General features: G+C 47.9%; 1 protein-coding gene across 3 annotated transcripts in view; it reads left to right on the forward strand.

Moving 5' to 3' along the window:
* The window catches only part of NCKIPSD (NCK interacting protein with SH3 domain), a 53,890-nt gene that overhangs the window by 3,845 nt on the left and 28,172 nt on the right, over window positions 1–21,873 (forward strand). For 2 of the 3 annotated variants that reach the window (XM_030043350.2, XM_041118755.1), the window contains exons 2-3: window positions 18,413–18,525; window positions 19,297–19,498. In XM_030043350.2, coding sequence (XP_029899210.1) covers window positions 18,413–18,525; window positions 19,297–19,498 — 315 coding nt within the window. Of the gene's footprint in view, window positions 1–12,293; window positions 12,461–18,412; window positions 18,526–19,296; window positions 19,499–21,873 lie in introns of all 3 variants that reach the window. The other variant, XM_030043351.2, reaches the window with a different exon arrangement.

The following is a 21,873-nucleotide window of genomic DNA, read 5'->3' on the forward strand; positions in this document are numbered from 1 at the left end:
TCCTCTGGAGTCAGTCACTGCAGAAGACAGGCCTTTCAAGGCTTTATATGGAGCAGTAAAATGTTCAATTGAGAAAGCTTCCTTAGGAGCAGGAGGTTCACTTGGTGTCAGGAAGGGACAAATGCCGAGTCTAGCAAATAATAAGGGTCCTTCCTTTGGGTTAAATAGCCCATATGTTGCTATTGTTATGAGGGGACATGTAATTTTGTAACAGGATCTGGAGTTATCCCAGGTTTGGCTGAAGGCTTCAGGCTGTACCACAGCAGCACAAGGAGCGCGAAGTGAGCTGCTGTCCTTGAGGATGCCAAGCTATGGGTGACACTTGGCCTGCTAGGAAGGCTTATTTGCTCTGCTCCTGGTAGGGCAGGGAGCAGGGCAGGGGCTGGCCGTGGGACCTGCGTACAGGTGTACAGTGAGCTTCAGCTCTTGTCTTCACCGGGTACCATGACTGGTCTTGCCTCGTCTCTTGTCTGCGCTGACCCAGGCTGTATTCCACATCAATGGAATTGTCAATATTACACGCCGAGGAGGGGAATGGCAGCTGTAAAATGCTGTATTGCTAAATGTCAGGGGTGCAAAAATAAGTGCTAAGTTGCAGGGGGATGTTTCTTGGTGAAGTGGGAATGGTTTAGCATGCTGGCTGCTGCAAATCAGCTGCTCAACTGTATTAAGCTGTTAGGAAATAGCTTTGAAATTACTATTAATAGCCTTTTCAAAATTACTTGAAATTTGTTTGCAATGTGAGGTTAGATTCTCTGCTCAGCTAAGGCCTTCTCTGGTCAGTCACACTTTCATGTTGTACCTCTGGAGAAGCGAGAAGGGGGCTGTCTGGCTGTGAAGAAGGTGCGTATGCCGATGGCCAAGAAGCTTTGGACTGTCTGGTGAGAAAATGGACCCAGCCGAGAGTATAACAAGTGTTTTAAGGATGCCTTGGATTGCTATTTGCCGTATCTTTTTCTACAAGAATAAACAGGCATGTGATAAAAATAAGAGACTGCTTTGTGCAGCCTAGCAACAAGTTAAAATTCTCCTGCAGCATGAGCAAGTGCACAGTGGCAGAGTACAGGTACTCCTCGCCAAGCAAGTGCAGGAGTGGTGTTTCACCTCCCAAGCTGCAAAAAGAAGAGTGGTTTCTGCGAAGGAGTGAATTTTGAGCTCTCTCTGCTTGCAGGAAACCCCTTCGTCCTGGTTCGTGTTGTAGCATTGACATGGGTTCAGGATTGGAAGTGCATTGTGCAGAGTGAGGTAGCGTAGGACCTGCCTTTCCTCGCAGGCAGGGGCATGCCCCGTTCTCAATTAATTCAGTTCACTGGCTTGCTGGAAAACTCTTTGTTTCTAATCTGGTTGCTTTTCTGCCAGGATAGCAAATGCATTGGTTCAGTGATGGAGCAGCATGTGCTGAGCTGGTGCAGGTTTAGGACCGCTGGGGAAGCAGTGAGCTGTGGTAGCTCAGGTACTGTCAAACCTTTCACGCTAGCATGGAGACGATGATGGTTTTGGAGCACGGAGTTGGTTTTACAGTGTCAGTCAAATGATGGGATGTTCTGATAGCAAATCCCCAGTCGCTGGAAACTGAGCTTTGACAGTTGTGCTTTGCTGTAAGAGTTTCTCCCTCTATCTACATAAAAATCCAGCTTTAAACTTGGTGCTCCTGACCCCTGGCAGAGTTCCTCTCGTTGCTCCTGAACAGAAGGTGATGATCGTGCAGACTGTTGTACAGACTGTCTCCTGCACCGGAACCTGCATCGTTATTTGTCATCTGCTGCAGATTTGACGGAGCTTTCAATGGGTGTGAGAGCTTAATCGCAATACTCACACAGATCCTGAATAAGCGCTTAGGCTAAAAATAAAGTTTTATTTTGGAGAATAAGCAGCTGGTAGCACTTTGCAGCTGAGGCTGCATTTCTTGACACATGCAAGAAACTGAAAGAATGAAGCATTTTTCTCTGGGCTGTCACAATAACAGAGATGCTATCGTGTCAGAGCTGCTAATGCTTTGAGATCAAGTTTTATTCTTGAGACTAAATTACACAGTCAGGGGAATTATAACCGTTTCTAATTACTGTAGCTAAAGACTTGAAATTTTAGCCAGAAGTTCTGCAATCTTTCCCAGTTCAGAATGATTAAAGTAGAAATATGCTAACGATCTTTAGCCTCTATTTTTGCTTGGCTGTGAAGACATGTTCTTCTTGCTTTTACGCTGATTAAAAATAATTAGGCTTTTTGATATCAGATATAATTTGCCTTTGTGACCTGGACGCCCATGTATGAGTAGCATTGGCAGTCTGGGCTTATACCTCCTGCAGCTGCATAATGGCTGAGCATGGGTGGGGTGGCACTGGTGGATGCATGCATGGTCGCGGTGGGTTAGCTTTGGGCTGGAAATGTTAAGCCTGTTTCAGGGTTGAACAGCATGAAGGCTATCTTGGTCAGAAGTGAGCAAGCAGTAGGGAGATGTCCGAGAGCCCACATCTGCTCTTGAGCGATGTGGCTGTGGCTCTGTTCGCCTTGGAGGAAGGGCAAGGTGAGGGGGCAGACTGGAAAGAAGAAATGTGCCTTTTTCTTCTAGGCCCTTGGAGAGGCACTTGCCCAGAGCTGATAGACACAGTCTGGTTTCTGGCTTCCCCACAGGGTTGCAGTGTCTGCCAGGTCATTTGCACCCCTGCTTTCTAGTGCTGGTCTTGCCATGAGCATTTCGCTGTGGTGCACAAGTGATCACCTGCTGTTATCTTGCAGTTTTACTGATCAAATCTGTGATTTTTCAGGCTGCCTTCTGTATGGTTTTTGACTGCTTTTTGTCAGGAGAAGATGGCTAGACATCCTTCCCCGGTTTACATCTGGAAGATGATCAACTTCTCGTTGCAAAGGGAAGAACTGCCAGTTTTGAACTAGGAGCATCTATTCAAAATAGCTGGCGAGGTTCTGATGCTGGAGGACAACAAATGTAGACACCCTTCTTCTCACCCCATTTGCAGGAAAAAGTCTTTAGTAATGACTGAATTGCATATATTTATTGAGCAAGGCGCTTAACATATAGGAGTCTGGATTCTTTTCAAATCTGCCACCACCTCCCTATGGGACTCCATGCAAGTGGCTTTCTTCACCAGACCTTGCTCCCCTGCCCATAAGTGGGGCAAGAGGCCCCACGGGAGGGGTTGTGGCTCAACTGAATTTCTCATTAACATTGAAATTTAGCTGGTGCCAACTTAAGCTGATCAACACTGCTGTCAGCCCATGGGAAAGTTGTTGTTGACTGCCCAGCAGCGTAGGTATGTCTCTCTAAAATAACAGTGCTAACATCAAGTCAAGCTGGTGGATGTGCTACACGACAGGTCTGCTGAAAGGTGTCCCACCTTCAGCCATCACTGTCTTTTGAAAGGTGTCCCACCTTCAGCCGTCACTGTGCTTTGATGCTTCAGAAGATCAGTCTTATGCTTTCCGTGCCTTGAGCAGGGCATCAATAGCTCAGCCTTGGCTGCCCTTTCTGAGCTGAAGGGGATTGGCAGGTGTCTTTGAACATGAAGTTTGAACGTATCTGGGCTTGCCGAGCCGCATGGCTTGTGTTTGTGCACATCTTCTCGTGATCCCACTCTTGTGTTTCCTTCCAGGATTTCCAGCATCCCATCAGGTGAACTCTTAGTAGAAAAAAACCCAGAGGTCTGTTGAGGTGGTTGCTAGGAGAGCTCTGGTTCTGGAACAGAAGCAGCTGCCTCTTTTTCTTCCCTTACTTGTATAGCTTAGATGTACATAAAAACAGAATTTTTAAGAGCATCCCAGCTTCACGCCCTCATGAAGGATTTAAACTTTGTCATTCCCAGCCAGGATTATGTATTCAGCATATGAGCTGTCAGTCTGGGCCCTAGAAAAAGGATAAATTCCAGAAGGGGTTTATAAGGAGGGAAGTACAAGCAGCCTTAGCCTGCAACTATAGCATTAGATAGTCCGCAAGAAAATTGGGCTTCACAGATGCTGACATCCTATGTGGCCAATGCTGTAGCCAAAATTTTAGATGCCACAGGTTCTAATAGAGCTCTGTGTGCAGATATTTTTATATTATAATGTGCGTGCATTGCATTTCTTCCAGAGAGAAAACCTTAAATTGAGGCTTTCTTCTTGGCCATGGGAGTAACAGTTGGCTCAATTTATTTCACTAAAGAGGCGCATTTGTGTGCAGACTTGCAAGGGCTGTGAGGACTGGAAGTGTTTGCTGTTGGACCAGGAGATCAGCCCCGGATCACAGGCTCTCGCAGACCTGCCCCGTTTTTTCATGTCCGATCTCTTTCTAATGGCATGCCAAGGAGGACGGGGCAGGGCTGCCTGTGCCACTTGCTGCCTGCACCGGACAGTGTTTGGTGATGAGTAAACGTGGTGGAGGCTGCTGCAGTGCCACTGGGGAGAAATGCTGGTCCAGCTGGGCTGGTGATACGCTGCTGCTCAGGCTTGCCGTTGCTGTCTTTGCTGAGTCTGTGTGTGCAGGCTGCTGTGCTAATGGGTGCTAACTTCTGATGGGGAAGGAAGTCCCATTTCAAGGGCTGGCCTGGTGACTGGAGATGACACAGCTTGTCACAAGGCCCAGGAGAAATGATTGAACTCGATGCTGGGGCTGCTCCCAAGTGCTCCTGCTAATGGGCCACAAGAAGCAGTTTGGTCCCCGTGCTGCGGCAGAGAGAAATGGATGCCAGCGCTATTGGAGGACCCCAGTTCGTGCTTTTTCAGTGCGTTGGCATCTGGAGCTGCAAAATGCTTGTTGTATTTGGAGGAAAAATTCTCACTTGAAATGACAGTCTGTTTAGGTCCACTGGAAATTCTTTCTGTGGACCCTGACCACCCTCATTGCCTCTGGTCTTGAGTTGCAGCAGGAATTGTCGTGGTTCCCAGTCCTGCTTCTGGAGGAGCATCACTTTGCTTCCCCAGCCAGTGGCTCACGAATAAAGTTTTGACCTCTACAGGGGGGACTTGTCAAGCCTAATTTGTCTTGATTTTTATCACATGGCAAAACCTTTGATTTTAAAAAAAGGGATTTGAAGCTTGTCATGTCAGAAGTGGAACAGAGGACACAATTCATGACTGCATCTGTTTCTCTCCGCTCCCCTTCACACCCCATCACTTTCTTGCCACGGGGATGTTGAGCACTACTCTGGACAAAGCTCCATTGATGCTAACAGAGAAATAGAGTTGTCCCGAAGACAAGACCCACCGCCTTGCAGCAGGAGAGGAGGGTTAGCTTCATTTCAGTTCTTCTGTGTTCACGCCCTGCCATGCAGAGCTCACTTGGCAGAGCTGTTTGCTTCCCTTGCAAGGGAACAAAGCACTAATACTTGTTCCCTTTTAGCATAAGGCTTAAGCAAGAAGGGGAAGTAAAATTTTGGCATTGTGGCTTTTTAGAGTGAGCTGGGAAGTTCATGTTTTTTTTTTTTTTTTTTCCTGGTTATTTGTTTGCCTGTTGATGTTGTTTAGAAGAAGTTGTCACTCCCTTCCTCCTTGGAAGCTGCTTACTTCCTGATTACTGAGTTGTGAAGCCCCTGCCCTTCCTCCTGTCTGTCTGGTACAGCTAAATGGGCAGCATCACCCAGCTGTGAGTGTAGCAAGCCCATTCCTCCGACTCAGACCGCCTTTCATGCTAGCGAGATGTGCCATTGGATACGTGTCTATCTTTGCTGTCATGCTGATGGGGTCCCATCTACACTGCTTCGTCCCTCTTTCCTGCTCAGGCTGGGGTGGTGTGCATGAGAGTGGTCTGCAAGATGTTGATTTTTGTGCCTGTGATCTGGAAATGCCACCACAGGCTGATACTTTAATTTGTTCAGCTGCTCAAGAGGTTTAATTAAAAAAAAAAAAAAAAAAAAAAAAAAAAATCAAGCTGTCAGACTAAGCATGCTAGATAATTCCAGGCTGTGGGTCATTTCTTGCTAAATCACTGGTTCCAAGTTCAGATTAGATCTCTTCTAAGTAATAGCTATTAATTATTTCTTGTTTTTTTCTAGTACAAGTGGGAACAGTGCCTTGTAGTATGGAAACCTGAGAGCAGGCCCTAGCTCCAAACCTTCTATTGTATGGAATAAAAATGAAGGGATGAGGGAGAAGATGCAGCAAGAGTTGCAAAAATAAAGTCACCCACAAGGAGGAGGGAATCACCTGGAAGCTGGGATGATGTCTTGATGAAAAGGTCTTGAATGCCTGTCCATGGAGTTTGTGCCAGGGGTGATACCTCCACAGCTGCTAATGTGGTTGGGGTGTCTTCTCCAACTGTTCCTGCCGCCTCCTTGAGCTTGCTGGCTGGGAGGCTGAGCTCAGCCTCTGAGTTGCATCCTCCTTCTCTGGAGGTGGGAAGAAGGCCTTGATGGACCACACAGGTGACTTTCAGCCGCTTGCATGTGGAAGGTGGAAATGGTGGTGGGCAGGTTTTCAGCATGGACGGCTCTTCATCAGTCGAGTTCAGTGCGGTTCTGTGTGCTGTGATGGTTGTACAGAGTACCGTGGCAGCTCCTGTAAAAACCAGATGGCTGTCTAAAAAGATGAAGTTGAAGCTCCCCACCAAGCAGACAAGCACAAACCTCTGTGGCCTCTCAGTCTGATATGGTGACAGTTCCTTTTTGGGTAAACTCGGTGAATTCTGTGGTATTCCAGGCTGCTTGAAGATACCCTTTTGTCCTCTCGTCCCAAGGAATGCATGTGTGTTTGCAGGTGAATGGAGGGAGCACCGTGGTCTGCACATCGAGTGTACCATGTCCAGATCATAAATCATACCCAAGTGACATACCAGAAGGCAGGTCCGCAGTCCCTTTCCCTCTGTGCCTGGGCTTGGCTGTCCCTGAGGAATATTTGGGGAGAAGCTCAAGTATCAGGAAAGCCCATGTTTTTCAGCATGTAAAAAGAATAATTGCTTGAAAACCCAGTACCTCAAGTAACAATGATGATCATAAAAATTCATTACCTGCTTAATGCAGAAGCTTAGGGATTTCCCTGAGCCTGGCCAAATCAAAGTGTTTGTAGCTGAAGACTTTTTCCATTTGACATCAAAAAAACAATGTCCCTTGAAGTGCTGGGTTCTAAGTAATAAAGTTTTTGTCTGCCCCAGAATCGCCTTTATTGACTTTAATTAAAGGGGATGCATTTTTCAGTTTGTTTTTTGAATTGATTTCATGTGTCTGTCTTCCATTAGCTTGATGACAAGAGATAGCAGCAGCATTGAAATAATTGTGCAGTTATTATCAAGGGGCCTGATATATCAAGGGGTACAATATAATTCTTTACCTCAGGGGTGGAAAGAAACCCCTCCAGCATCCAGTTTTGGAAAGCATCATCTTGTCTGTAGTCTCGGGCTCCCTTAGAAGCATTGCCCAGTGATATGGGCTAGCACGTGAGACTTTGACATGCATGAACACATGTGAACTGGCTGTATTTTTGAGCTCTCCTTTAGAAGCTTAAGATCTCAAAATGATATCGAGCTGTGGTCACTTTAAAAGCTTTTAAAGACTATTAATATACTAATAATGGCTGAGCAAAAAAGTTCTCCCAACAAAACCACTTTTGGCAATGTTTGGTCTCATGTGACTCTTCAGATGTGGAGGACTACCCAAACCTCTCATAGCTCTGCTGTGGGAACTTATGAGTGGCAAAGAGTGATCAGCCTTGAACTGGAGGAGTTTAGACGGAGTGAGGGAGTGTGTGTGTGAAGAAAGGGTGAGGGGGAGAGACAGCATGCACTTGGGTTGTGCAAACCACAGGGCTTGAGAGTTACTGTAGCCCTTTGCTTGCTGTCAGGCAGCTTCCACCACCTTCTCTGCCCCGTAGTGGCCTTGTGCACTGGAGAGGTCCTGCTCCGGACCTCCGCCGTGGAGGGCCCACCAGCTGGGTCGGGTGGAGGTGAGCTGAGTCCTGACCGTCTCCCTTCCTGCGGGATTTGTCCCATTGGAGATGGGCTGGAAAGATTTCCTGAAATACAGCAATTCGCTCTCGTTGATGCCACTGAGTGAGGTGGATGCTGACACAAGTGAATGTGGCACGTGAAGAGGTGGATGCAAGAAATCAATGCTGTAATAAGGCACGTGAGCTGGGTGAAAGTTTTGCGCATGAGAAGTGAACAGTCCAATAAATGCAGGTTTTTTTGTTCACTGCCTTGGGAAGTGAGGAAAACAGGATTATGGCTGTTCTGCTGTCTGTAGCACAATGTCCTAAGAAGACATTCCCATCCTGTTCCCATTTCTTCATGTTTGCTGGGGAGCCTGTGCCACTTTAAGCTGCAAAAGGAGATGGGATTATAACTTGCAGCTAAAGCAGTAGGCTGTTTTTTCCCTGCAGATAGTGTGGGACACTAATGAATTGCTCTTCTTCCGTGACTCACCTCTTATTTCCTTATAGGTGAAATGTCAGCAAATCCAGTTGAACCTTTAATCTTTTTTTAAGGTAAAAAAGCCCACTAAACAAATCCCAGAATATGTTCTTGAACTGAATCTGGAGATAACAGCAAGTTAGCCTCATTCCTCTGATAAACACAGCTAAACTTGCAGTTCTCAAGGTACTTTTGTAGGTCAATGGAAACTGTCAGTCTGTCTAAGTTTTGCAGCACAGAAAAATCATGTGCTGTCCACTCCCACTGTCTGCCAGTCAAAAAGCAACTCAGGAGGCTGCAGGGTCTTTAGTTCACAATTTTCTGGGGTTTGTTTTGGCTTGTGCTCTGTCTTTATGATCATGCATATAACAGCTGTAGTTGTAAGACACTGCTGTAGATCTCAGTGGTATCTTCATTTATTTTGGGGTATGAGTTAGCATTAGCTTTATCATTGAACCAGTAAAGCTCAATTGTGTTGACTTCCTGGGTTTGGTGAGTGTCTGGGTGCTGATTGCTTCAGCAGAAACATCCACTTTATCAGGAATAAATGTGCTTGCAGGAGCAGCTCTCAGCTAACAAGCATGTTGGCATACTTGGGTATTTTGTCTATGGCCAATTAGCATGATCTACCTCTTGACAGCTCAGCCTGTGTGGAGTATTTCAACCCTTCTGATACCCCCTCTCGTGCTGCCCTGCACCTGCACCCTCAACAATCTTTAAATGGCTTTGCTATAATTAGCTGGCACACCTAACTTCATGTAATTTTTGTGTATAGCACTAATAAGCCTAAAGCATGAATAGCATCCCCTGTTCGGTAGTGCTACTCTGAATGTGTCGAAATATATAGCTACCAAAATCTATGGTAGTGCATCGAGGGAGATGCCTGTTTTCTTTCAGAAGGAGCTGTTCCTTCTTGCCTTAGCCTTACAATGGCCTACCTGAAAGCAAATGAGCATTTGAGGGTTGTCTTTTACTGGGAGCCCAGCTGTCATACTTCTTGTTTAAATCCCTTAATGAGTATTTTGTACCCAGGTTAAAGTCATGAAGGCTGCTGGCAGCCAGATGGAGGCTGCTGGGACTGGACATGCCGTTCTACTTGGGTGGAAGACTTGTTTGGGATTCCCATGTTGGGAAGTACCTGCCCAGCACAGGGAAGCCGTGTTTCTTCCGCACCAGTGGGAGCTGGTCTGTACAGCCTGAAAACATTGGGGAGGAGGTGGCTGGGCACCCTGGGGTTTCCGAGTACTGATATTTCAAATACCTATGCCTGTAACCCGGCGGGGCTGTGGACAGAAGAGAAATTGCCAGCGAGATCTATATTATGGGAACATTATATAGAAATGAGTTTTTTTGGGGGCGCCTACTTTACAGAAACTTTGTAAGTATGCTTGCTCTCTTGGGTCCCTGGCCTGAAACACCATTAGCAGGAGAAATCCTCAAGGATCTTGGTCTACCTGATTGATGTGCTTGGGAGTTGTGTGAAGGCGTGATGGTAAAAGGACTGTTTGTAAGTGGTCCCTCCACCTTGGAATGGGCTTTGCTCTGTGGAAATGTGGAGCTGCTCTCTTTGAGCAGAGAGGCAGCATAAACCCAGCCTTTCTGGTTGCTGTTAGAAACCTTGCTGGTTTCTGCAGTTGCTTGGAGCAATTCTACTCCTGGTAACAAATACTCAGGTTTTTCCATATGGTGGTTTGGGGGTCATTTTATTTTGGAGTAGGTCGCAGATATGGCCTGATCACATCACTTTGATAAGCTACATTTTGGGTAGGATGCGCAAGTAACTTGAAGACAAATGCCCATTACAGAGGGAGGTGCTGGGTTTTCTGTATGAGTTAATGTGGTTTCTGGTCCTGCCCTGCTGGCTTTCTTTTTATTTTGGGGTGTGCAGGGGGAGCTGCATCCCTTCATGGCAGAAGAGGCAGTGTTTATTCGGCATGCAGAGTCCAGGACACAGGAAAATTATTTTCTAGCCAGACTGTTAACTGATCCTGCAGCCAGCAAGCTGCCTTTGATCCTTCCGACTGGAATCATCTTTGTTTGGGGAGAACTTTCCAAGGCCTCTCTCAGGTTTGCTCATGGCAATGCAAGGCAGGTTTTCATCTTCGCAGTGACAGCTTTGCAGGAAGGACCATGGGCTGCACCAGGCCTGGGAGCTCTGATGCCGGTGCTGCTAAAAAGATCCTGGGGATTTGTGTCTAGTTTACAATTTTGTGCAATTTACATCTGTCCAGGAATAAAACTAGCTGATGACTTTCCTGTGTTTGCCCTGTGAGGATGGAAACTCTTTTCCCTCATTAGCGGCTTTAATAAAGTACATATGGCTGTTCATAAACAGATACCAGAAAGCTGCGCTTGTTCCCTTTGTGGCAGACTCGAATCGTTCATGCCCAAGCCCGCAGGTTCTGCGCTTCCTTGGATGGTGACCTGTCCACCGCCTTGCCCCTTCTCCTTCCTGCCCTGCCGGCGTTCCTGGGTTGTACGCCTGTGCCAGCTGCCAGGTCTGCTTTCCCGTGTTCACTGGGGCTGATTTTCTTTTCCAGTCTCTCCTTTCCTGTTAAGTCAATAAGAGACGCTTTACAATTTGTCCATCGTTTCAGGTTTGGGCAACACGGTAATTATGCCCGAAGAGCAGCATAGCTGCAGTTTGCCGCCTTCTGTCCCTTGCCAGAAGGTTGGTCACGGGTAGGGGAGGATTTTGGAAGAAAAGCTGATAAATCATAAGTTCCCTTGCAAGATGAATCATGAGTTATTACCTCTTTCTCAAACATGTAACTGCATGCTGTGAAATCAGTGCCAGTCTGTGGCATGCAGGAGGCAAGTCCCTTTCAGTTAACGTGTACGTACGTGCTCTTCTCTTGCATCTGTCTTTGCGTATCAGTTGAATTGCCAACATACTTGCAATTTTTCCTGCTTGACCCCTGGAGACTTTACTTATTCAATACTCATGTGCTGGAAATGTACTTCAGGGTGGAGATGAATGGGAAGGGAGAGAGTTCTCCTGAATGTGGCAGAAATTTGAATTTCTTGGTCCTGCATCTCATATGACTGTCACCTTTCCAGCATTTTGCTACAGTCTCTGCTATGGAAATAGATTTTGGGGGAAAACTGAACCTTCCTCTTTGAATGCCAGAAGAGGAGCCAGAACTTGCATGGTTTCCCAGGCTCGTTTCTTCCTCTGGGCTCTGTCCTTGCCCCTTGTCCTGGCAACGCTTGGCAGACCTGATAAACTGCAAAGAGTGTTTCTGCAGTTGGGTATTCAGCCCACATCCAAGTTGTAGTCAGCCCAGCACTCTGGGAAGTTAGAAATTAGTTGCATTTTTGGTCATACTTAATATAGGGGCTTTCTTATGCACCTGTGCTAATTGCATGCAAGTGATCTAGGAGCTGTACTGAATCTCAGTGAGCAAAGGGCATTTGTAGCAGTTTGTTGGGCTACCAAACTGAAGACTGTGTAAAGACCCCTTCTGCTGGGCTTTTTTCGCAACTTTTAATGCTAATACGTCAAAAGTCCTAGAATAACTGCTAGCACTTCACTGCAGCATCTTTCCTTCCACCTTGATATATGCTGGTTCATAATCCTGAGCCTTCATCGAAATAGAGGCTATCTGCAGTTTTCTTTTTCAGTGTAGATGGTAGCTCAAATATATATGTGTATGTGTATAATTTACGTGTATGTATATGTAAGTAGAAACAGAAGTTTCTCCTGCACAGATGCAGTGCTGATCATGTCTGATATTGACTTGACTTGACAACTGTGTGCCAGAAGGATGCTAAACAGGTAATCCTAAAGAGAGGGGCAGCTCTGTTGTCTGGTGGCTGTTCGCCTGGAACGGCTGAGCCAGAGTAGTCCCCTGAAGCATTGAGAGCAGTAAGAATTAAGGCAGCAGAGAACAGCAAGATATGTAAGTATGTGTTGACTGCATTATTTTAAAAACTTCTGTCTCTGCTTTTATCCTCGTAGAGTGTTTTGGCTTAGGAGACGTGTTCTGGTTACTGGAGGGTGCAGAATTACGAGGGGAAGGAATCGGTGGCTGATTCTGATCATCGTGGCCAGTAAACATGGTCTGAGTGTGGCTGGAGAGACCCAGGATGAAGCATTTCCACCTTGTGAAGTACAAGTGTGCAGTGGTGGGTGGCATGTGTTTCATTGTTCCTCAGCGTGTCTCTGCCCCCTTCTCTCCGACTCTGAAGCTGCCTGCTCATGGGAGAGAAATCAGTTGAAGTTTGGTTGCTGTGCATCCCTCTGCTGCCTTCAGGGTTTTGTTTATTCCAAATGCCACTCGTGCCTGTACTATCCCTAGTTAGTATATCTCTTTTGCCAGGAACTCTGGCTTTTGCTTTAGCATGATTTGCACAACTTAAGCCCTTTCCCCGGCTATCCTTTCTCTTCATTTCTTATTTGTACAGGCTGTCTGCTCGAGCGGCTGCTGTCAGCACACAGTGGAAAAACACCGATCTGTTAGAAACCCACTATAGCATATCAGCAGGAATTCCAGATCTGTTTCTGGGCTGCCTCTTTGTCAGAAGAGCTCAGCCATGTCTTTGTTCGCTCGCTAGTGAGTCAGAGATGCTGCAGGTTTGTTTGGAGCTTTTCTCATCTTATTTGCTCAGTAATCAGGACAGTTGCCCATTGTTTCACTTGCATTTTTATCATGTGTTTTTAAGTGCCGCAAGGCACAATATCTTCATGCTGACAAGAATAAGTTAATGCATATCTCTTAGCCAACAGCCTGGGGACTAAAAATTTCTGATTGGGGCTGCAAAAAGGGGAAGAGAAAGGAGCTGAATTTCTCAAAGCAACGCAAAAACCAAAACTCAGCCCATTTGTTTGAGCTGTGTGGTTCAGAGGGGGAAACGCTTATCTGCTACATCACTCTGCTGTGGACAAAGGCTAGTTGATTTTGGTTAATTGCTGCCGTGATCATTTAAATCTGGAAGGAATACAGCATGCAGACAGTCTGGCAGTGACTGGGGACTAAGGGCATGTGACCTAAGAGGTGGCGTTCGTCTCCGATTTGAGTAACAAAGAACCAGCCTGTGCCTGTGTACGCCAGCGGGATAAATATCCTAATTTCAGCAGTGGTCCATGTCCGTGCAGCTGCGTGAAAACTGAGCTGTCACTGGAGACAAAACTTTGTCTGTCTTTTGTTGTTGTGTTGTGAGAGCTGGTGCAATGACATGAGGTTGAAAATCAGCAGCCCTGCCTGGGCACCCCTATGACTGCAAAAGCAGCCGCAGGAATGAGGGCACCGATTCCTGCACATGCAGAAGAGCAAATGCCTTTGATCACTAAAAACTGGGGAGGCAGGAGGAAAAAAATGCTGTATTTTCTTGGATCAGCCCCCTGCAGAGGCAAAGAAAGGCCTGCCATACGTTAATGGGCCACTTTCATAAATGTGGGAGTCTCGCGCATGCAGGGTGGCTCAGCCTGTCTGCGCTGATGCAGCTGTCAGCCTGTTTGTCTAGAAAATGCTTTTCTGAAAGGTATGATTATTCTAGACTGTTGAGCAAGTTCTTCTGTGTGAGCGCATTTAAACAACGCCGGCAGTATGCGTGGAAGGACTTAAAAGAGGGAGGGGGGCAACATTTTCGATAGTCCTGGGAGAGCAGGACAGGAGGTTGTGCTGCCTGCACAGCAAGACGCCAGTAGTGTTTCTGAAACGCTTGGGTCTCTCATCAGCCTGTATGTGGGGAAGCAGAGGTGTGCGACACATGCTGTGCACGTGTGCTCTCTTTGAGGAGATGGCTTTTGGGGCAGTGAAGATGAAAGCAGTGTGAGCCGTGGGGGTGAATGCATTCCTGCCTGTGCACGCCCGTGCCCCATGTTGGCCACGCTTAGGTATCCACGAGACATCCTGGAAGGATGCTTCTTAAAAGCCTGGCTTTGGCCCTGGGAAAGGCATCCTTCCCCACCTGCCTCGGGAGGATGGGAGTGCAGAGCACCCCAGGGCAGTGCTGGGGTCTGGGGTCTGTCCCTCGTCAGGTGTGGAGCCCCCTCCTGCGGACAGGGGCAGGAGGAAATTGGCAGTGGGCTCTGGGGAAACCCTTTGTTTGCTCGTGTTATTAGCAAGGAGAGAGGAAGTAATGATTTATTGATGCTTCTGTGATTCTCCTACACTGGGCTATGATATGAAGGAAGAAATTCTGTTTCCCAGCTGATATTCATGGCTCTAATTGAGCTGTAACTTGTTCCTGCAGGGCAGCTCGTCTGCAGGGTGCCGACTGTGCCCCCAGTTCTCCGATAGGGCGCCTCATCAGCCAGTCTAGCCCGTGATCGTCAAGGGTCACTGCTCTGCTCTTCCCCTGCCTCTTGGTGTAGCCAGGCTGGTTGTGACAGGCTGTTCATAGAGCCCAGTGTTTCTCTGCTGCAGTGTTTTATTTGATTAAACCAGAAATATCTGATAGAGGGGGTGGTGGCCACTCCTTTTTTGGGGTGAGATGCCATGTGAATGTGGATCAATACCTCACCAAAATACCCCTCTATTTTCACGGTACGTTGGGCAGAAGGTGGTGTCATATTGATGCCTCTTGGCTGCAGCCTGGTAGCTGTGCCACCCCACACCAACCGAGGAGACCCCTGCGCTCACCCCATAAGGGTGGGCACGCACGGCCGGCACCTTCCACAACCGTCACTGCCCTATCCCTGCCACCTTCTCTGCCTTTCGGGAGATGCCGACGTGGCTGGGCCACTGGTGAACTGGTAACTGGTGAAGGATATAGTTAACAGCTAGCATGCCGCAGTGGCTGCTCGGGGCTCTGCCAGCCCCCACCCGTGCGGTTACCAGCACAGCTTCAGTAAATCCATCTGAATTCCTGGGCTTTACTTGGTACGTCTCCTCTGACAGCACGCTGTACAGCGATGCCCTTTTTGTGTGCTCCCCTGCTTCCCTGTGAGCCTTAGCTTAGCCCGCGATGAGCAGGGTTTCATCTCTGTATCCTGGAGCGTGGGAGGGGGCAGGGGCAGGATCGTAGCACAGGGCCCTGCGGGGGCGAAAGCAGACTTCTGAGCAGTCTTTCCTGCCTGAGCTCAAAGGCTTTGCTCTGTTACCTTGGTGCTGGTTTGTGACCTCTCTCTTTTGCAGGCCCTAGAGCTGTGCGTGGTCAGGATTGCCTGCGAGTGTGTGAGAAGGTGTGGGTGTGCGCTGCCTGGCTGTACTGCTCAGGACCTCTGCCTGCCTGCGTCCCAGCTGCGAGCATCCTTGGGAGTGGGTGCTGGATGCAGGCAGGAATCCCTGCCAGCGCTGCAGAGTGACTGGTCTCCCTAAACTGCAAGGGGAGAGTGGCAAGGCACGTGCATTATCCTGAATTGCTGTGAGCAGGTAATCCCTTGAGTCCTAGGGAGAAGGAGATTGTAGGTGAGACATTGGCAAATCTGACTTTTGCCCCCACCCCCGCAACCCATGCTCCTTTTAACGTGCTTTTTTGTCCATCCTCTTCAAACAAAGCAATGCCATTTGGTTAACCTGAGGAGCGTGCAGATTGCTTCTTATCACATGATTTATTCAGGATACTGATTTCTATTTTTTAAGTTTGACTGTAGTGCAGGGGATCCCCAATGCTGGGTGTTCTACAAACCCTGAATGCAAGGCGGCCCCTGTGCTGAAGACCCTGCCCACTGACCAGCTCAGCTGAGCAAGGGAGGAGGAGATGATTTACAAGTAGCGTCAACAATGTCATAAAGTGCAAGTGGCAAGTTAATGCTGCTTTTTATTCCAGCCCTTTTGACAGGGCCCTGTTAATAGAGGGTTGGGGAGCAGAAACAAAGGAAAGAGCACAGCAGCTAAAAGCCAGTTGTCACAGCACTGCTGCATTAGTGTGAAAATGCTGTGTTTTATCAGAAAAGAATCGCCCTTTCCGTAACAAATGACATCGCACAGCAAGTAGCAGCTCCAGCTTGTGGATTCCTGTGGGCTGTGGATGATGTCAGCGTGCCCTCTGGAAGAGGGCAGAGACGCTGAGCTGTTCAGTAGGATTCAGCGTTCTGTACTGCGATCTTCCCTGGGAAGATCAGACTGAGAAAGGGTTGAAACCCTTTGTGGGGGAAAGCCTGATGGGCTGGGGAGGGCGAGAGAAGGCAGCACGAAGGGGTGTATCTTGTGGAGGGGTGGTGGTGAATGTGGAGGGACTACACGTGGGGGACCAGAGAGTGTGCCAGGGCGGGTGTTTGGAGGCTGTAGCAGGAGCTGTGTTGAATTTTGGGGTGGGAGCTCACATGGGAGCAGCACGAGGGCAGGTGAGCTGTGCAGAGGGCAGGGGTCTCCAGTGCTCAGAGCAGCACTGGCATTCCCCTGGGGATAGCAGTGCTGGACGCTTCTGTGCTGCTCCCCTTTCCCAGAGAAAGCATGCAGCTTGCCATAATTTGCTCTTATCTTCTCGAAAACAAGATGCATTGTCTGAAATAACTTGCCTTTCCTTCCAACGCTCCTTTAAATGTGTTCAAATGTGCTTTGCTCCATTTCCTTACTTAGATCTGTAGTTAGAGGTGGTGAAATGCTCCCTAAGCCATATGGGGCTGCTTGGAGACTTCATCCCAAAGTTGGGTTCTGAGTGTTGGTTTTGTCCTTGATCTGATACTTCAACAAATTTGGTAGGTGTATTTTAACATACCTAGTTTTATTTCTGAAGTTTTCCCCAGTTGCTTTCTTCCCTATCTCTCTGTCTTGGGAAAATAAACAAAAAAACCAACAACAAAACTGCTCCTAAATTTTTCTTTTTCAAAGCTGAGTATTGCAGAGGTGGCCTCTCATCCCTGCCTTGTTTGGAGGGTGTGTTTTTCCCCCACAGTCTCCAGTAGCTGTTAATTCACATTTGGTTTAGTAATTAATCAGGATATAAATAATACATAGCATGTTATCAGAAAACTGTATGCCAGTGCTATGGAGGCAGGCATTTTCGGCCCCGGCAGGGAGGGCTTGCCTTCTGCTGCTCTGCAGCCCCCTAAGGCCAATTAAGGTGCATCCTTGATGAGATGCCAGCCGCTCTTTGGCTGGATAAATGGCTGCTCTGATGCAGGGAGGAGGGCAAAGCAAGTGAAGATGAAGGGGGTTTTAGTGTTCAAACAGCTGCAATGAGCGCTGGAGTCCGAGCACTCCCCTCCTTTCCTGCTCCGTCCCTGCGTGCGTGGGCTGAGGCTGCCAGTGGTGGTACCGAATGGATGGTGCAGGCACCAGCGGCAGCTTGTGGGAGACCTGTGCGTCTGCTGGATCCAGGGCAAAGACTTGGTAGCGTGTCCTTTGCCTTCAGCCTTAGTCCTGTAAAGGTCTTTTCTTCTGAAGGCGTGTCAACTGTTGATAAACAAAGCCTTGAAGAATGTCCCAAGTGTGGAAACCTGCTTTACCTTCCCTTGCCCCTTTGCTACAGCTCTTCTAGCCTCCTGTGTAAACCCAGGGAATGACGTCTTTGGTATTTCTTGTTTCAAGGCTGGTGTTTATTTCAGCTGCAGTAATGAGTGCTAAACTGGCTGGCAGGAGGAATAAATGTTGCTATGACAGTTTGGGTGGAGATTTAGAAATGGCACTTCAAGTTGCAAAACAAGTATAAAAACCATCAAGAAAAAAGCAAGCAAAAATGCAAACCCAGAGCCAAGGGACTCTGAAGGCCACCAGATTTCAACTCTGTCTGTAACATTCACAGCTGTGTTTGCTCCATAGCAGGGCAGCAAGAGCAGAAATAATTGAGCTTGGGATAAGCTGGGCTTTACAGTGGGATCTCAAAAGCTCCCTGCAGCATGCTGAATATTCAAGGCTGCCGGATGGTCCTGAAGCTCTGTCCCTGGTCCTCCCGTAGGGATCATTCGACTTTGGTGCCTGTAACAGTGACTTTCTTTTCCAACCGTAAACCTTGAATGGGCAGGCTCAGTTGGAAGCACAGCTTCAAATATATTTCCTCTAGAGGAAGGAGGGAAAAGTGAGATGGTGCTGAGGTGGGGTTCTGGCTCTGGGCGCTGTTTGTTGGCTATTTAGCTCGTGCGGTGCCTGCTCTGGGGGTTTCCTGCACTGTGGTCTTTCCTGCCATAAGCTCTGGTGCAAAAGAACCGCAGCTGAAGCAGCGCAGTAACATGTGGGATGTTGTGTTTCTCAGGTGCTGGAGCAAGATGTGGTTCTCCAGTCTATTGACCGTGCCATTGAGGCTGTGCACAATGCGGCCATGCAGAATGGGGGGAAGTACAACCTGGAGCAAAGAGATGTCCTCCAGTAAGTACAACGGGCGTCTGGGAGAGCTGGTGGATGGAGGGTGGTCAGCGCGTGATGCTCGTGTCTTTTCTATTCTTGGGGGTCAAGTTGGACGTTGTTGATTTGAGTGCCTATGCTGCAGAGTGCTGATGCACTCGGAGAGCTTACCAGTGTTTGAGCTGGTAGTTGATGCTGCTCCTCCTGTCAGCTGCGTCCAGCAAAGCAGTGCTTTGGTCTTGCCCCTCTATCCCCATGCATGTAAAAAAGAGGAAACTCTCTGCTGCATTGTAGGTTTGGAGGAGAAATCCAAAACCTTTCGGGATGCATTTTCTCCTCTCTACCAGCCAGGAATTGTAGAGGTTGTTGGCATGTGGCACAAAGTCCTTAATATGTTCTCAAATAATTGCTCGTGAGGAGAATTTTTGTTTTTCTCTGACACCTCACACTCTGCGCTGAGGCACGCTGGTTTAATCTCAGTTGAACAGCGATTCTAAAGTGCAGGCAATTTCTGAAGCTTGCAATGCAATATGTGACTCTCCCCCGAGGAAGAGGCATTTTTCTCCAGCGAACTGATGAATAAATCATGGGCTCTTGCAAAGCCTCTTCCTTCCTCCCCCAGAAGTGCTTCCTTAGTTTTTAATGAAACTGGAGTTGGTGTTCAGAGTAATATAACCCATTCTGGTATATATAGCCCAAATGCAAGAAATAATTTTAAAATATCATTTAAATGTTGCAGCACGGTCACTCCCTTCCTTTAGCTTTGCTGTTCCTGATGTCGTCATTCTGTTTCAGAAAACTGATCCATCACCGGAAGGAGACCGTGTCCCGCAAAGGTCACTCTCCCACCCCGCAGGGGATGGTTATGACACAGTCCTCCAGCGATCACCATCTGGATGTGGCACGGCAGCCCAACGGGGTGTGCCGGACAGGATACGAGCGACATCACAGTCTTCCAAACACCGAGTTCGAGGAGGAGGATGAAGGTCTCTATCAGGTAACAGCGGCTGGACACTTTCTAGGTTCCTTCTTTGGTGGTATGACATTGCTTGTCCTGTTTAATAAAATGCCTTTGCAGCTGAAGTCACAAATCAAGTGTTTGTGCTGCTTACCTGGGATTACTGCAATGTAAATTGATGCTGTCTCTATATAAGAAGTCTGGAACAGTCCCTCTGCCATTTACACTTGTGATGTTTTTTGGGATCCTTGAGGGTCCATAGTTTTATGGTGACGTGCGAGATCCACTCTATATTGTGTGACTGTCTCTTGACAACTTTCTAAAAGAGTTGCAAGCTCCCCAGAGAATACTTTGAAAAACAGTTTTGACATGAGCAGCAGAACTCCCTCCGAGTACTCAGCACTGCTTTGTTTCCCCCTTGTTAAATCTGTGCAACAAGATCTTCGGTCATTAAGCGTTTTATCTGCTGTGGCTGCCTATTTTTACTATTCAAAACAAAACAAAAAATATCCTTCTTTGTCTGAATGTTGCTTGTCATGATGAATTAAAGGTAAACTGCAGGAAATATGTTTTAGAGCAGATTTTTTTTATCTCGGCGGCACAGTTCCAAGGTTACTGTGCGGCGCCAGCGAGGCTTCAAAGAAGTAGCCCAGGACGGATGCAGCAGTTGTTGGGGATGAATGATATGGCTAATTACACTGTGTAGGTATAGCTGGATGTTAGGGCTAAAGGTGCCAAGCAAGGATGAGCCTGGAGATTTTTTTCTCCTACAGATGAACATGTGCACTGTAGTTTTTCTTCATCTGTCTGGGATAAGCATTTTGAGGCAGTGTTTATAAGGTACTGGTACACTGTCACTCCTAGCAGATGAGGCTTGTTTTACACTTGAAGAACTGAGAGTCTGCAAAGATGAAAGATAGCTCTGGCTCACGCAGAACACGGCAATCCCTACAAACCCCATTTTTCTCCTCGGTATTCGTTTTTGTTTCTGGGCAGCCAAAACCAGCTCCATTCTCAAGCCTGTGCATTATGCACTAAGCAAATGGAGCACCTTACAGCCCATTCTCTATGCTTATTCCCTGTCTTTATCTGGTCTGTGGTTTGGTTGCTTGCCAAAAAGGAGCAAGACAGATCCCTTGGCTGACAAAGAACTGTTTCTGTCTGGGTGGCACTGAGGATGCAGTTGAAGGGCTTCCAGCTTAGCCCTGTGCTGAAAGCGCTCCTTGAGATTTTAACAGCTCAGTTGAGGGATTTCCTGTGCGCTTTGAAATATGAAATGGAGGAAGCAGCACTGCTTTCTTCCACTGGTTATGCAGCTGCCTAATAGGAGATCTACTAAAATCTAAACTTTCTCACTAACTCTGGAGAAGCAGAGGTCTTGGGATGTGCTTTTCACTGCTTGGGATTTTCGGGTGCGTTCAATGTTTGCATCTGAAAACTTAAGCAAAATTTGAGGTGTAAATTTCCTGTCGGTAGTTTTGCTCCCGGGGCTGAGCTGGCTGAAGTACTTGGTGATGGCACCTGTGCTGAGCCTCTCTTCAGCTCCTCCGTAGTTATTGTAAGGTGGGAAGCTGGGGCAGTTACATACCAGCTGCCAAGGGAGGAGGTTGGGCTGTCAGAGTATTTTAGTCACAGTCTGCTGCATTTGTGCATGCTCAGTGGGTTTGTGATGCTCGTCTCCAGAAGCCTTTGCTGCAGACCAGATGCCTGGCTTGGCAGTTTGGCTAGAGGAGGTGGTGGGCAAGAGATTGTTGGTTTGGCTTTTTGTTTTGGTTTTTTTGTTGAAAGGTTCCTATTATAATAGTGTTATTCCAAGGAGTTGAAGGAGTGGTGGTGGTCTCTGCCTGCCTGGCTGGGAAGGGGATGGGAGTGTTGTGGTTGAGTCAGCGCTCATCTCAAGCAGCACAGGGAGCAGAGCCTCTGCTAGCAGTCCCTGCAAATTGGAGAAGGAGAGGAAGCACGTGTAAAATCCATGGATTTGGGGAAGTTCACAGCCCCCTTGTAGAGGCCTGGGGAAAGGGAGGCTTTCAACATGTGTGTAGGTGCTTCTCTCTGGACCCTTGGTAAGGTCCCTCCTCTTTTCTCCCCTCTGGGCAGGAGGGATCTGAGCTGCAGGGACTCCTGCATGGTCACCTTCCCCACGGCAGCTGGACAGTGGATGTTTTCTCCCCTTTCCTCCACTTCCATGGGGGGGTTTTGGTGTTGTACATCCTCCTCTTGGCCCCATGCAGCGGCTGGGATGTGGGGCGGAGGGAGGGGATGGCCATCAGTTACCCCTTGAGACTCCTAACCGTGTGGCGGCTCACAGCTTGGGCAGGCATCAACATGGGGAAATTCATGTGATGCTTCACGTTCTCATTGCAGCGTGCGTGGCCATCTAAATGAGGCTGGCGGGGCTCTGAGCTAACATTAGC

This window comes from Aquila chrysaetos, chromosome 20 (assembly GCF_900496995.4).
Source record: "Aquila chrysaetos chrysaetos chromosome 20, bAquChr1.4, whole genome shotgun sequence".
NCBI classification, from domain to species: domain Eukaryota; kingdom Metazoa; phylum Chordata; class Aves; order Accipitriformes; family Accipitridae; genus Aquila; species Aquila chrysaetos.